We start from the raw sequence: 13,442 nt of genomic DNA on the forward strand, positions 1-13,442 counted from the left end.
TTCAGATTCTGTACGTCCTTCTCTCTCTGCCCCTCCCCCGCTTGTGCTCTGTCTCAAAAAAAAAAAGAGTGGGATGGTGCATTATCTGTGTGCCACCGTAGGTAGCCCAGATGACACACAGGTGGATTTTAAGAGCTTCTCCCACACACACAGGATTGCTCAATGAGTCACGCAACAAGAATAATATCTTGGCCCTCAAGATATTATTTTGAGTGTAGAATAACTTTTTCATGGGCATTGTAACTTTTTCCTCTTGCTTAATGTGCCATAGACTGTTGACTTCATTGGCCAGAGAGCCGGGCCCGGTCCTCTCTGGGTTCAGTCGTGCATTTGTTCTGAAGAGGCAAACTATAAACCTAAATCCTCTAAATTCCAGTAGCTTTAGAAGTTTTGTTGGGCAGGGGGTTGGGGGGTGTGCACCTGGGTGGCTCAGTTGGTTAAGCATCTGACTCTTGATTTTGGCTCAGATCGTAGTCTCTCGGTTTGTGGGATCCAGTCCCGCGTTGGGCTCTGAGTCGACAGCTCAGAGCCTGCTTGGGATTCTGTCTCTCTCTCTTTCTCACTCATTCTCAAACAATACACAAATAAACTTTAAAAAAACTTTGTTGAAATCATGCATATGCCAGAAGATGCTGGACTGTCAGTGCCAACATTAATTGGTTTCACAGTCTCTGGTCTGTCTTTGGTAAGGTGATTCGAATCAGTTATATAAATTATAAATCTTGTCCAACAGATAATTATTGGCTGGTTTATGTCGATATTTGTCAGACATATTTACGGGGCACTAATCCTCCTTCCAGTAATAATATTTTAACTCAAAAACATGTCTCTGATCTTAATTTGGGAGTGTATTGTATGGTAATATTATTTGATTTACCACTTTCTGGGGGGAAAAATTCTAGATAATCTCGCAACAGTTTGTTTTACCAGGTGGGTTAGGTGAGGAAGGAATGTGTGCTCTTTGTTTCTTATGAAAAGCACATTTTAGAATAAAGTAGCTGGTGTAGTGATAAGATTAAACGCACTAAATTCTATTTAGATTTCATTTCTGATGAGTCACAGTCATTCAGTGCTAGAAGAAATGAAGGTGAAATTGTGGCATGAACAGAATAACTTCTCAGTGTTCAAGTCATTACTTTAAAACTGAAGGCATTTTTTGAAAATGCTTTTGCCCCCACGAGCAAACGAAGCTCATGCTCCTTTTGCCCTCTCTTGCCTGTTTTTCAGCACACAAGAAGAGAAAGATCGCAGTTGTGCAGCCGGAAAAACAGTAAGTTTTTGTGTCTCTTTTGCCCAAAACCAGGTGATAAACTTGACAGAGTTGTCCTTACAGAGGGCAGGAGCATCTCCGGTTCCTTAGGGAGCCAGTGAGCACTGGGCACTGTCAAGGTGGCGGTGATGGCTGTGCACCTGTTACGTGCAGGACACGGGCCCTGCTCTTTCGGGGATCCCCTCTCGCCCTGGAATGTCTCACTTCCATCCCACCCCAGCCCACTGAAGGGCGTGCAGCCCACTGACGGGGACGGCGCTCTGCGGGTCCCCGCAGCCGCGCACAGCCGCCCCCGCCTGCGCCAGTCCGTGCCGGTGCTGCCGGGGTCCCAGCAGGGGTGCGTGAGGAAGCTGCCTCACTTCTCTGCATCTCAGCACCCTCTTTTGTGAAACCCCCATTTCTCCGGGTTTTCCTGAGATTAGAGTTCATGGGAAAAAACACGTGTGGGTTCTCTACATGGTTGAGTAAATGTCAGTCACCCCACATTTCAGTTGTAAGTTTACGAAGGAGGAGGGCACCAGGCGGTGTGCGTCCGTGCAGGACCTGTTTGCACCATGTTGATGCAGGGGAGAAGATCCGAGACGCTACAATACACTCCCTTCGCCAGCTGGCTCCGTTTTCTTCATAAAAACACACTGAGGGAAAGGAATTTAAGGCCAGCCTTTCTGCATGTACCCAGGCTTAAGTTGAAACAAAACGAAATGCAGTAATAACTGCACTGTTACCTCAGTGTGAATAGGAGCTTTGTGGGCATTTTTCATGCATTCATTTCCACACACAGCGGCTCAAGTTAATCTGACTCCAGCCTTACCTGGAGGACATTGAAACAGAGCGTAAAAAAGAAATCAGCAGTCCCGCCTCTGCCTCCAAATCTGAATTGGTAGCTCCTCAGTTTGCGGCCTGTGGGCCCAGGGTCACCCAGGCAGCTCGATAAAACACACACGCTGCCAGACCCCCATCTCTAAACTTTCCAGTGCAGCAGGTCTTCGTGGGCCCTGAGCACCTGTACGTCTCCCAAGGTCCCCGGTGATGCCCGTCTGCGAGTTCCAGGGACCCCGCTTTGAGAATCAGTGCTGTAGAGGACCCAGCTGAGCTCTCGAATGGTTTACTTTGAATATATGTCACTTTTCAACACTATGGTTTCTACACGGCCAACAGGGGTTCCCTGTGAAACCCAACACACCTCTTTTTCCCTGTGGCCTGACCTGTAACACAAAGCTCTGTCCTGGGATAGGCCTGCTTCACATGTTAAGGCCCATCCGTTCATAGGCTTTCTTCGAAGATCCATTTAGTGTAGCCACGACCCTCAGGAGCACAGACGCCAGAAACCGAAGGCCACCAGACGGTAGCTCCCAGTTAGAGGTGGAAGACGAGTCTGATTTGCATTAAAGTCTGCGCAAGCTAATATTCCTTCAGGTCTAAGAATATAATTAATGGTGTTATTATAATTCCATAGCAAGAGGCAAAGGCCGGAACTACCTAGAAGGACATCACTGACCGGTGATGAGCACTTGAGGAGAAGCAGTCCCACTGGGGTGTTAGGGTTATCGTAAGAGCTGGGGAGCGACCTGTCTGAAGTGATCTTGTCCGTGTGTGTTGGTGACACAAGTGATCTTGTCCATGTGACGCTCGATGCGAGGTCCAAGGATTTCTGGGACAGTCCCTTTCAGTTATGAAAGGACTTCGGAAGGGACTAGTGTCTTCTAAAGGGTGTGACCCATGATGTTTTATTCTCTCGATCGACAGATTGCCATCCGCAGTGCCTGTTGAGAAAATACCTCATGACCTTTGTTTACTGTCCCCCTTGGACACGGCAGGTAAGTGGCTGAATCACCCTTCCCAGTTTGTGAGAGGGACATGCATGTATTTCCAGGTTAATGTAAGAATACCTCCACTCTCAGTTCAATTCCCTTGTGTCTATTGCTACTTATCCACATGTAGCTACTTTAAAATTTTTTTCTTTTATTTAAAAAGTGTTTTTTAATGTTTATTTATTTTTGAGAGAGAGGCAGAGTGTGAGCGGAGGAGGGGCAGAGAGAGAGGGAGACACAGAACCCGAAGCAGGCTCCAAGCTCCGAGATGTCAGCACAGAGCCCGACGCAAGGGCTTGAGCTCACAAACTGTGAGATCATGACCTGAGCCGAAGTTAGACGCTTAACTGACTGAGCCCCCCAGGCGCACCTTTAAAAAAAATTTCTGAACCAAATTCTCCGTGCCTCTTCTGCTTCTTGGTCCCTAGCTCTAGATAATTCTCTCGGCCTGCAGAAGAGTCCATGTGTTACTTGGAATTTAGGAGCCCAGTTAAGGTGGTATGTTGTGGATGGTCAGGTGGAAAGAAAAATAATCGAAAATGTCGTCATCGGGCACTTTTTTTTTTTTTTTTGACATTTTATGCCACTCCACCTGCATTTTCTACCAGTGGTTAATACGTAAGTCCCTGTGGGCTCTTGAATTGTTCCTTAAAACCATCTGTTTGAAACCTGAGCATGAATAATACATGTTTTTTAATGTGTAGAGTTCTACATCTTCTAATAACCTTTGAAAACACACAGGTGAATTCCCCTTTGACAATCAATCTGATTACAGACATGTTTGTACGTCAAATAATATATTTGACTTAAGAATCCTGTTTGCTAGCCAAAACGAACATGCTCTGAATTCTTCCAGGATTAAAAGCTGTATGCCATGAAAGAACGCCATCTGCCCAGGGTGTAGTAAGGAGAGCATTTGTATGAGTCGACTTACTACAGTGGTTTTGTTCTGAAGGTCTGGGTTGGCTAATCCTACCAAAAACTTTCCATGTGTATGCAGCTGTGGACGTAAATTTTTTTTGGTCTAATTTTGTTGTACGGAATTCAAACTTCTTAAAAGAACTGCGTCAGCTCTTCCTTTAGTGTCTGTAATTGTTATTTTACGCCTTTTGTCTTTTACTTACAAAAATAACACTCTCCCTCCTTCCCTCTTGGTTCTTAGTTGAAGTCCTGTAAGGACAAACCTTCCTGGGCTATTCAGTAACCATCTCAAACTCAGAACGGTTTTTATGCAGAAATAGCACTGTTAGCGTGGGTTAGCTTGGAGCGGCTTGGTGGGGGACGTCTTGGCGGACTGCGAGCCCCCTTTCTGTGGTTGCAGACATCAGGAGGCTGTAGGGTAATACCTGACTGTGCAGTCATTCCACTTTTTCCCATGGCCCTTGGAGACACAGCTAGACCAGCAACTTGGCTAAGTCAGAAGCCTAACAAAGGAGATGCAGATATAATCCCCTGGGAGGTACATTTCACGTCCGTCCGAGTGGCAGAACGAGGCAGCCGTACCTAGTGTGCTCGGACACGGGACGGCGGGACTCCTGCCCCGTGCTGAGAGGAGTGTAAATTGGGATAGTCCGCGTGGAGATCGATGTAGCCGTGTGTAGGAAAACCGAAGACGTGCAGACCCCAGGGCCAGACAGTTCCCCTCCTTGTTACGTACTCAGAAAACCCTCTCGCCCATAAGCAGAAGCAGATTTTTCACAGCCGTGTTCACCAAAGCAGTGTCGGTAATAGCGAGAAAGTGGAAATGCCTAAATGTCCATCAGTAGGAGAATGGAAACCTCACTTGCGCCATAGTGATGTGATGGAGTCACGCACAGAAGTGGAAAATGGATGGTCGTTCTGTTTAGACCTTTACCAACTTGTATGGATTTTAGAAACTTCACCTTGAACAAACCAGATGCTGCAGAAAACCACTGATGGAATATAGTGAAACTTTGGATTGCGCATAACCTGTTCCGCAAGACGAGCCAACGTTTCTAATAAGTTAACTGAATAAACGAGCGAGGTCTTGCAATATGATTCATTTGTGATGCCGAATGTCACATGATCACAGCTGAGCCAGTGTTACTTGAAATTCGCTTCGATATACGACTGCTTTGGATTACAAGCATGTTTCTGGAACGAATTATGCTTGTAAACAAGGTTTTACCATATTTTAAAAATATCCAAAATACCTTCTATTGTGTGTTGATACACATACACCTGTGTGTGTGGTAAAGTTTATAGACATTCATGGGAATGATAAACACCAGATTCAGGGAAGGGGCGCGCAAGGTGGGGGGGCGGGGTTCTGGGGTAGAAAGCTCAGGGGAACTTAGCTGTGTGGCTGGTACTGTTTTTTTCTTAGCTGCCTAGGGATACATTAGTTGTCATTGTGTTGTTGGGAGCATCTTTTTGTGTGTCTTGAATCCTGCCTCATAAACAGAAAAGCTCACTTATGTGGTAGAAAAAAAATAACCAGGACTTCCAAGCTACTGTGGCTATAAAACATTCCGGTATTAAGACACCGCGTGCCTCTGGTAATTCTGACAGCTAAGTGGATTAAGCAAGTTTTTTTTTGCTGGTTCCTAAGGCGTCCGCTGTGTTTCTCTTCCCTGCAGGCCCTGTCAACGGGAAATACTGCTGTCCTCAGCTTTTTATCAACCACAGGTGTTTCTCAGGCCCTTACCTGAACAAAGGGAGAATTGCAGAGCTACCGCAGTCCGTGGGGCCCGGCAAGTGTGTGCTGGTTCTCAAAGAGGTAAAGTATCCCCAACAGCGGCCAGAGCTGGCTGATTTCCACAGGGTGTCCAAGATGTAGGTAGAATCTCCGAAGGAGATGACAGCAATCTGAATCCGTTTAGGCGACGTTTTCCGAGCACCTGCTTTCTCTCCGTCCTTGGGCTGGCGCTGGTCAGACAAAGATGGAAAACGGTGGAAAACGGCGGTCCTGCCCGTCAGAGGCTCCCAGGCCAGCGCAAGGGATAGACCTTCCTCCCCTGAGTCCGGGGAAATGTTGCAGTGGGTTTGAATCAAGAGCTTCGGGAAGTCAGGGGAGACGGGCTGTGCGTCGGGGGGAGGGCCTGGAGTGCAGACCGGAGGTTTCTCTGAAGAGGTAAGTAAACTTCGATGGACAGAAGCAAGTGCTGTGAGGACAGACCTGCCCCCCGCCCCCAAGGCCGAGCCAAGAGTAGTGACATCTCTCCGCCCCACTCTGCTGTACCTAGCGGGCCACCTGCATGTAGGTGGTGCCTGCTGAATGCACCTTGGGCTCTGGGTACTTGTAGGACATTTGTGTCCTGGGCCGAGCCCCAGCCGCGCATCATCTTGATGCCGTTATTTCCCCTTCTCTCCCTGCCTTTGGGCGCCCGCCTGCAGATCAGTGGGCGAAGCCTAACCGCGTTGATGGCGGCTTTCCTCTGGCCTGTGCTTCCGGCCTCACTGCGGACCCGGTGCGGAGATGGGTTGGGATTTTGGAGCCATTTCTGAGCTGCTCTGAACATGGTCTCTGCTTTTTTTGTACATATCAGTGCTTCCGCTTGAGAAAGAGGGCCCCGCACGTACATTCTTTATCGCTACTGTACCACGAAGAGTGTGCTTCCCTCCGTTGATCCATTGAACACGCATTGTCGGGCAGCCTCTCAGAGCCAGGCACCGCACGAGGCCCGGGGCACAGCTCTACGCGGTCTGCCCCCAGCCCCCTGGGCTTCATGGCCCTGTCGGGGGGGCCGCGTCATTCTAAGCTAGAGACACAGTACGGGGGTGCTCTGTCAAGGCGAGAGCGGAGTGCTCTGGGAGCACGGGGAGGCAGTGACGGATGTCCGGTGACACTCGATGTGGCTTGGACAGAGGGAGTCGAGCCTGGGATGCGTGGGTGGGCGTTCAGGGCGGCGTCCAGGAAAGGAAGGTGGTCCCGCGAGGCCGGAGTGTGGACCCGCAGGCCGGGCCGGCTTGTATGTGTGCAGGAGGGCGGCACGTTTTGCAGAGAACCGAAGAGCGCCAGGCGGGACGGAGCAGCTGGCTGATGGGGGGCCTGCCCGGGCGTCCCGAGGGTGCAGGCGTCTCGCTCCAGAGGACGGGAGCCCCCGGGTGACTGCGTCGCAGGCCGGCCCCCTCACCGCGGGGACCTCCGCGTGGTTTCAGACTCCGCTCTGCTCCAAGAGAAGGAGGTAGTTTTCGCGGACTCAGAACGCATTTGCTTCTCCAGGCCGTCCACGGAATTAGCAGCTAAAGACTTCATATGTTTAGAAAACAGAAACCCGTTTTAGAGAGAAAACAGGGGTTGTGGCAGAGCAGAAACTCTGAAGAAACTTCTGGTCAGGCCGTTGCCGTGGTCCTTTCTTCAGAAGCACGTCACAGAGAAAATGTTCAGATGGCGGTTTCTGTCCTTAAATGTGCTTCCGGTCAAGGGGGAAAGAGAAGCAGGGAGTGGAGACGGCAGAGCGGGGCGGGGGAGGGGGGCTCGGGTGCTGGGGCAGGGCTGGGACGGGCGCTCGGAGGGCACAGGGGCGTCCCCTGCAGTCTGTGGGGACAGAGGAGCGGGCGGCTGCACCCCGAAAGGGAGAACGGGAAGGAGGGCTCCCAGCACAGCTCTGGGTAAGGACCTCGAGGGACGGACACGGGCCCAGGTCTGGATCGAGAGTCCCCGCGGCCCTGGCGTCCTCGGCCGTTTGCACCTGCTCTCCTGTGAAGCCGCCCCCCTCCCCCTGCAGGCAGGCCCAGCGTCCGGGGAGAGAACCGCACGGGTCTGGCCCAGCCTGAGGGGCAGGTGGGTTTACGTCCCCGATGAGCCGTCTGTGGGCACTGCCCTCGGATGCTGAACTGGATCGAAGAAGACACTGGAGGCACCGGGGATCCGTGTCAGGGTGTGAAATCACACGCCTGGACCGAGCAGTGACCCTCCGGCGTCCAGCCTGGGAGTGGGTTGTTGGTACGGCGAGCCCTCCCTGTGTCGGGGCTGCTCTTTTCAGGATGGATCAGAAAGGAGCAGGGAGGTGGGCACTAAAATAATGGCGACCCGGCGGGGCCTTTGAAGCTGCCTGCAAGACCGTTTGTCATGGAATGTTCCAGAGATTAGCACGAGGTCCCGATTCACCTGCCGGATGTTAGCAAACGCGGTGGCCTCCGGGTCAGCCTGTCTTGGGGGGCTGGTCGTCTGACCTCCCTGCAGCCGGTTTTGGAGTCCACGGTGGTTTCCCCAGATCAGCCCTGCGCTGGGTGCCGGCGGCCAAACGTGAAAGCCAGGCCAGGCCAGGTTACTTTTCTGATGACAAAACCAGTTTTTCGCCAATGTTCAGAAACTGCATGAGTCAGGAAGAGAAGAAGGAGGCAAAAAAGCAAGCGCTTCAGTTCTGTGAGTGCAAGAAAAATTGTAAGTTCCAGCAAACCAATATTCATGCTAATGCGCCTTCTCCAGCACCAGAGTTTCAGTGGTTTCAGATTCCGTTTTACTTAAAGAGAACGAGATAATTGTAGCAAAGACAGTGCGTTTGCTTTTCAGGCCATCGGTGGACTTGGCAGTCACGGGCTTTTTCATCTTTGGGAGATGGCGCGCGATAGCCATCCTCCGTCCACACTGCTCAGGGGTAGCAGACACATGTGGGTGTAGACGGAGAGGCCGTGGACGTGGGAAGTGCAGGCTGCAAGGACAGTCCTCAGCTCCCGGGGCACGGACTGCCAGAGAGAGGAGGGTTCGGGCTGAAGGGAGGGTCCACACCAATCTGCTCACCCTCTGGGCAGTGAGTCTCCAGGCATCAGATTCAAGTGAGGCTTTGAGGACTCAGAGCAGATCCAGGCCTTGGTTCAGAGAACGGTCTGTTGACGCAGAGTGAACACGTGGCGGGGGGGGGGGCTCCTTTGTGTCAGATCCTTTTTCTGATCCCCCCACACCCCACAAGACAGAGAATATTCTTCATGTTCCCATGGGAGCCCATCTTTCCCAAAGAGCCCTCCCCACAATCACTAGAATTCAGCCCATTACACACTTTGGAAGTTGAGAATCTGTCTTCCTTCCATTAACTCATATTTGGGTTCTGAAGAGTTTTCTCGTTTCTTGACTCTCAAGGAAATCGTTTTCTTATTAATTGTATTCTTATTAATGTAAGTTCCCTGTACATTCAACATTGTTCTGACTTTGATCGTAGGATATACTCAAGGTTGGAAATGATCCAAATGACTCAGGTATTTTGGGGGCATTTCATGATGCTGAATATGAAAGGAAATCCTGGAATCACATAATTTCATGATGTGAGCAGGGAAGAACTCCCCTCAATTTCCATCATCTCCCGAGTGCTGTAGTCGTATCTGGAAGGGAAGGTGTGGGGGAAGGAAACCGGGGTTCATCGAGTGGCTCCTGTGCCCCCCACACGGCATGTGGGGGGGGCTCTTCTCTCACTGGCAGCACCCACCTCTGTTCTTCTCCCTCCTCTCTCATTTCCCCACCCTGCCCGCACCCAGACCCACATGCCACTCTCTGAGCAAATGTTTGTGTCTGATGATCAGAGGAAGGACAGCGGAGACGTGGCCAGGCATGAGCGGCAGGGTACGGCCAGATTCTTCAGGGCCCAGGGAGACAGGCGCATTCACTGGATTTGGTGGCAGGTCATTGGTGACCTTCCCAAAGCATTTCTGTGTTAGCGGTGGGAGAGGAAACCAGATTTGGGTCAATGGAGAATGAAATGGAAGAGGAGGGACTGAAAAAGTATAGGCTATTTCTCCGGGAAGTTTCATTCTGGAAAGAAAACAGTAGCAAGAAAGTTGAGCTTCTAAAGAATTTTTTTAAATGTTTCTTTTTGAGAGAGAGAGAGAGAAAGACAGAGTGTGAGCAGGGGAGGGTCAGAGAGAGAGGGAGACACAGAATCCGAAGCAGACTCCAGGCTCTGAGCTATCAGCACGGAGCCCGACTTGGGACTTGAACTCACAATTTGCGAGATCATGACGTGAGCCTAAGTTGGACGTTTAACCAACTGAGCCACCCAGGTGCCCCAAGAAAGTCGAGCTTCTGAGCAGAGTTGATTTGCAGAGATGTAAGTCTAGCATATCAGTATGGGCCAGTGGGGACAGGGCAGGTGAAGGCACAGGAGACCGTTTATTTTATGGGCTGATGAAGACCACGTCAGTGTTGAGAAGAGGGCTACCTTTAAACATTTTTTGTGCCACGATGTGATCTCCTTTACTTCTCCTGACATCCCTATTGTACAGGAGGAAAGTCTCTACTCTCTCATATTTAGTGACTGGGGCCTGCAAATTAAACCGACCACAAAACAGAATAATAGGAGACATGGTGTATATCACACGCACAGGGCACCTCCCACAAAGGAAGCAAAAACCCAAAGAGGCCGTTACACTGGAAACTTTCACATATCAGTTTAACAAATGGCAGTATGGTACGGAGGGAGCTCTTATACGTGTGTAGCTTTTCAGCTGCCTTCGGCTCAAATAATTCTGTGCGAAAGTGGCGTCTTTGGAGGAGGAATGTTCTGGTCCCCTCATGAGCCAGAGAGATGGCAGTGCCCCCATTATACAGAAGAGGAAAGTCAGTCACACATCTTGCCTAAGGACTCGTAGCTTCTACAGGCTGGAGCTGGGGTTCGATTGCACATCTGCTGAGACTTGTGTGTGAAGTAGGTTCTGCAGAAACGTTTCGTGAGCTGCAGGAGATCCAGGGAGGTGTTCCTGGAGGCTGACCTCCCTCCTGGAGTGGCTCAGCCTCCCTATGCCAGCTTACTGGGCACACTGTTTATTCATGTCACGCCCGACATCCCCTCAGCTAACTGGGGGCAGGGTGCGTGCGACCCTTCCTGATCAAGGGCATGATCCGGCGCGCTGAGTTCCAGTGTTTTGCGAGGAACGGTAATTCAGGCTGACTCTGCATGGTCGTACCAGCCGCCAGCGGTAACTGTAACACACCAAGGTGTTATGTACACAGGATTATTCCACTCACCATCCCAGAGTTTTAGAGAGAGCCTGTTGAATTCGGCAATGCGTGATGTGGCTTTGGCAATGCCACAGGAAAATTATTCGATATGGGATGCTTTTGACAACGTAATGGCTGCCCGTTCCCAGGCTGAATTGAATTTTGGAGGGCGTTTTCTTTTCTCGGTTGCAAAATGCATTTCGTTCTGCAGCAAAGAACACGTAGCTCTGGGCCTTCCTTCCTTCCCCCCATGAAACACGATGAAAAGGATCAGTTTAAATTCTATTGTCTGCTGATAAATACTCTGTACGATATTTCAGCCAGTTCTAATTGGATTTATTGCTTAAACTTGATTTCTGTAAACCGTACGGACAGTAAACCATAAAGCCAGACGGTTATTCTAATACTGAAAATATAAACCCGCCCAGACTGCTTGTACGGCCTCCTCCTGGCCTTTCGGTACCTCGGCCAGACCACATGCTCTTGATGGGGACTTCCGGAGCCCTTGAAATGGAGCCCTGTCCCCCTCAAAATAGGTATACTTTATTTTATTTTATTTATTTATTTTTCTATTATTTCTAGGAGAGAGAGAGAGAGACAGCGTGAGCAGGGGAGGGTCAGAGAGAGAGGGAGACACAGACTCCGAAATAGGCTCCAGGCTCTGAGCTGGCAGTCAGCACAGAGCCCGACGCGGGGCTCGAACCCACGAACCGCGAGATCATGACCTAAGCGAAAGTCGGACGCTTAACCGACTAAGCCACCCAGGCGCCCCAAAATAGGTATACTTTAAAAGTGTATATATATATTTAAGATCAGCTCTTCAGTTATCCTACAAGAGAGCATCATTGTTTTTTGGAATGAACTCGGGATTCCGGCCACATGAGTTGTGTTTCCGGAACACATCACATACACGGAGGGTGTGGACGTGAAAATCCCAGGAACATATGTCCGTCTCCATCCTCTCTCAGACACCGGGCCGTCTGCGCTGTAAACAGTGGGTGCTTTGGCAGTGATGCCTGAGTCTCATCTCAGTGAGGTGTTTCCCTCCCCGCCTCCGTGGGGGTCTGCTCTGCAGTGTGTGATGTGAGCTCAGTGCCTGCCTTCTTCCTTCCCCGGACTCGGCAGGTGGCGGGGTGGGGGGGGCTGCAGGAGTGGCAGATGCTGCGTCCCGTTCCTACCTGCGCTCCTGGGGCTGGCCCCCAGCAGGTCATCATCCAGGTGCGTCTTGTGGAACTAAACCCCATGGGTCTCATGGTCACTTACAGGCTATGCTGCACCTTCACATCCAGTAAGCGCTGTCTAGCCCAATGGCGGTAGCCGTTGAACATTCTGGAACTCATAAACGTTCATGTTAACGATGATCTGCTATGGAAGGGAGAGTGAGTGCCCCAAGGAATCTGAAGTCCTTGTTCTTGGCACGCAAGGGTAACAGGGGCATGTTATCTTCTCAGAGCGCACAGCTGGGGCTTACGGACGGCAGCGTCCGGTCTTCCAGGGGGTGCCACGGGAGGCAGTGACCACGTGTGTGCCTCCTTGGACTTGGGAGTTGGGGATAAGGGGCGGTTGAGGAAATATGATACTGGCTGGTACTAGATACTCCAGACTGGGTTTTGAAACACTCTCCTCTCTGAGAACACTGTCCCCGCATGAATTGTCCATAATCGAGCCAGCACCAGGTGAGTTTCAAACGCTTGGTTTGCCTCCTTACAGATACCTCCGGTCTGTTCAGAATTGTTGGCATGGATCAGTTGCCTCTGTCTTATTGATTCCCTTTAAATTTATTTTCAAAACTAAAATGAAGTTCTCAGTAGCTGATCTCCCTGAAGAGGAATCCTGTTGAAGATCATCAGCGGCTCTTAGGAGGAAATAGATCCGTTTTTCTTCAACCAGGGATGTTGAGGAGAGTCCCTCATGCCCGCCCGCGGGACTGGATTTTACCGCCCTTCTTTTCCCATGGGCGCCGAGCCGAATCAGTGTCACTCGACGCAGTGGATGTGGGACCGGCGGGTTCTCCTCTGCGGGAAGGCGGCTCTCACGGCATTCTTGTTTTAGTGGGGACGGTTGCCACTCAAGTTCATGGCGGCTCTCTTTTTCTTCCCACAGGTTCTTAGCATGATAATCAATGCCGCCTACAAGCCGGGAAGGGTTTTACGAGAACTACAGCTGGTGGAAGGTCCACACTGGAATTTCCAAGAGGAGACGCTGAAGGCAAAGTATGTATTTTCGGTTCTGCAGGATGGTGCTCTTGCAACGGTTAGCCCGCTGCCCGGAGACGCTGTCATTCCTCTCTGTGACATGGCCCAGAGAAACGGGGACGAATAGAAGGCCATCATTCCACAGCTCTGTGCGCTACGTGCAGGTGCATTGGCATTTTTGTGACACGGAGCCACCTTAAGCGCTGGGATTCCAGAGATAATGGAGAGATTTCTTTAGCTAATACTTTATTCTGTTAAACATTCAGAATCGG

At 50.6% G+C, this 13,442-nt stretch overlaps 1 protein-coding gene across 1 annotated transcript in view; it reads left to right on the forward strand.

Annotated features, from left to right (window-relative positions):
* Positions 1–13,442, forward strand: part of SFMBT2 (Scm like with four mbt domains 2) — a 201,050-nt gene that overhangs the window by 165,658 nt on the left and 21,950 nt on the right. The window contains exons 13-16 of the mRNA XM_077758536.1: positions 1,228–1,270; positions 3,017–3,087; positions 5,682–5,821; positions 13,079–13,188. Coding sequence (XP_077614662.1) covers positions 1,228–1,270; positions 3,017–3,087; positions 5,682–5,821; positions 13,079–13,188 — 364 coding nt within the window. The remainder of the gene's footprint in view (positions 1–1,227; positions 1,271–3,016; positions 3,088–5,681; positions 5,822–13,078; positions 13,189–13,442) is intronic.

The sequence above is a fragment of the Crocuta crocuta genome, unplaced genomic scaffold (assembly GCF_008692635.1).
Source record: "Crocuta crocuta isolate KB4526 unplaced genomic scaffold, BGI_CrCroc_1.0 scaffold32, whole genome shotgun sequence".
Classification (NCBI taxonomy): Eukaryota; Metazoa; Chordata; class Mammalia; order Carnivora; family Hyaenidae; genus Crocuta; species Crocuta crocuta.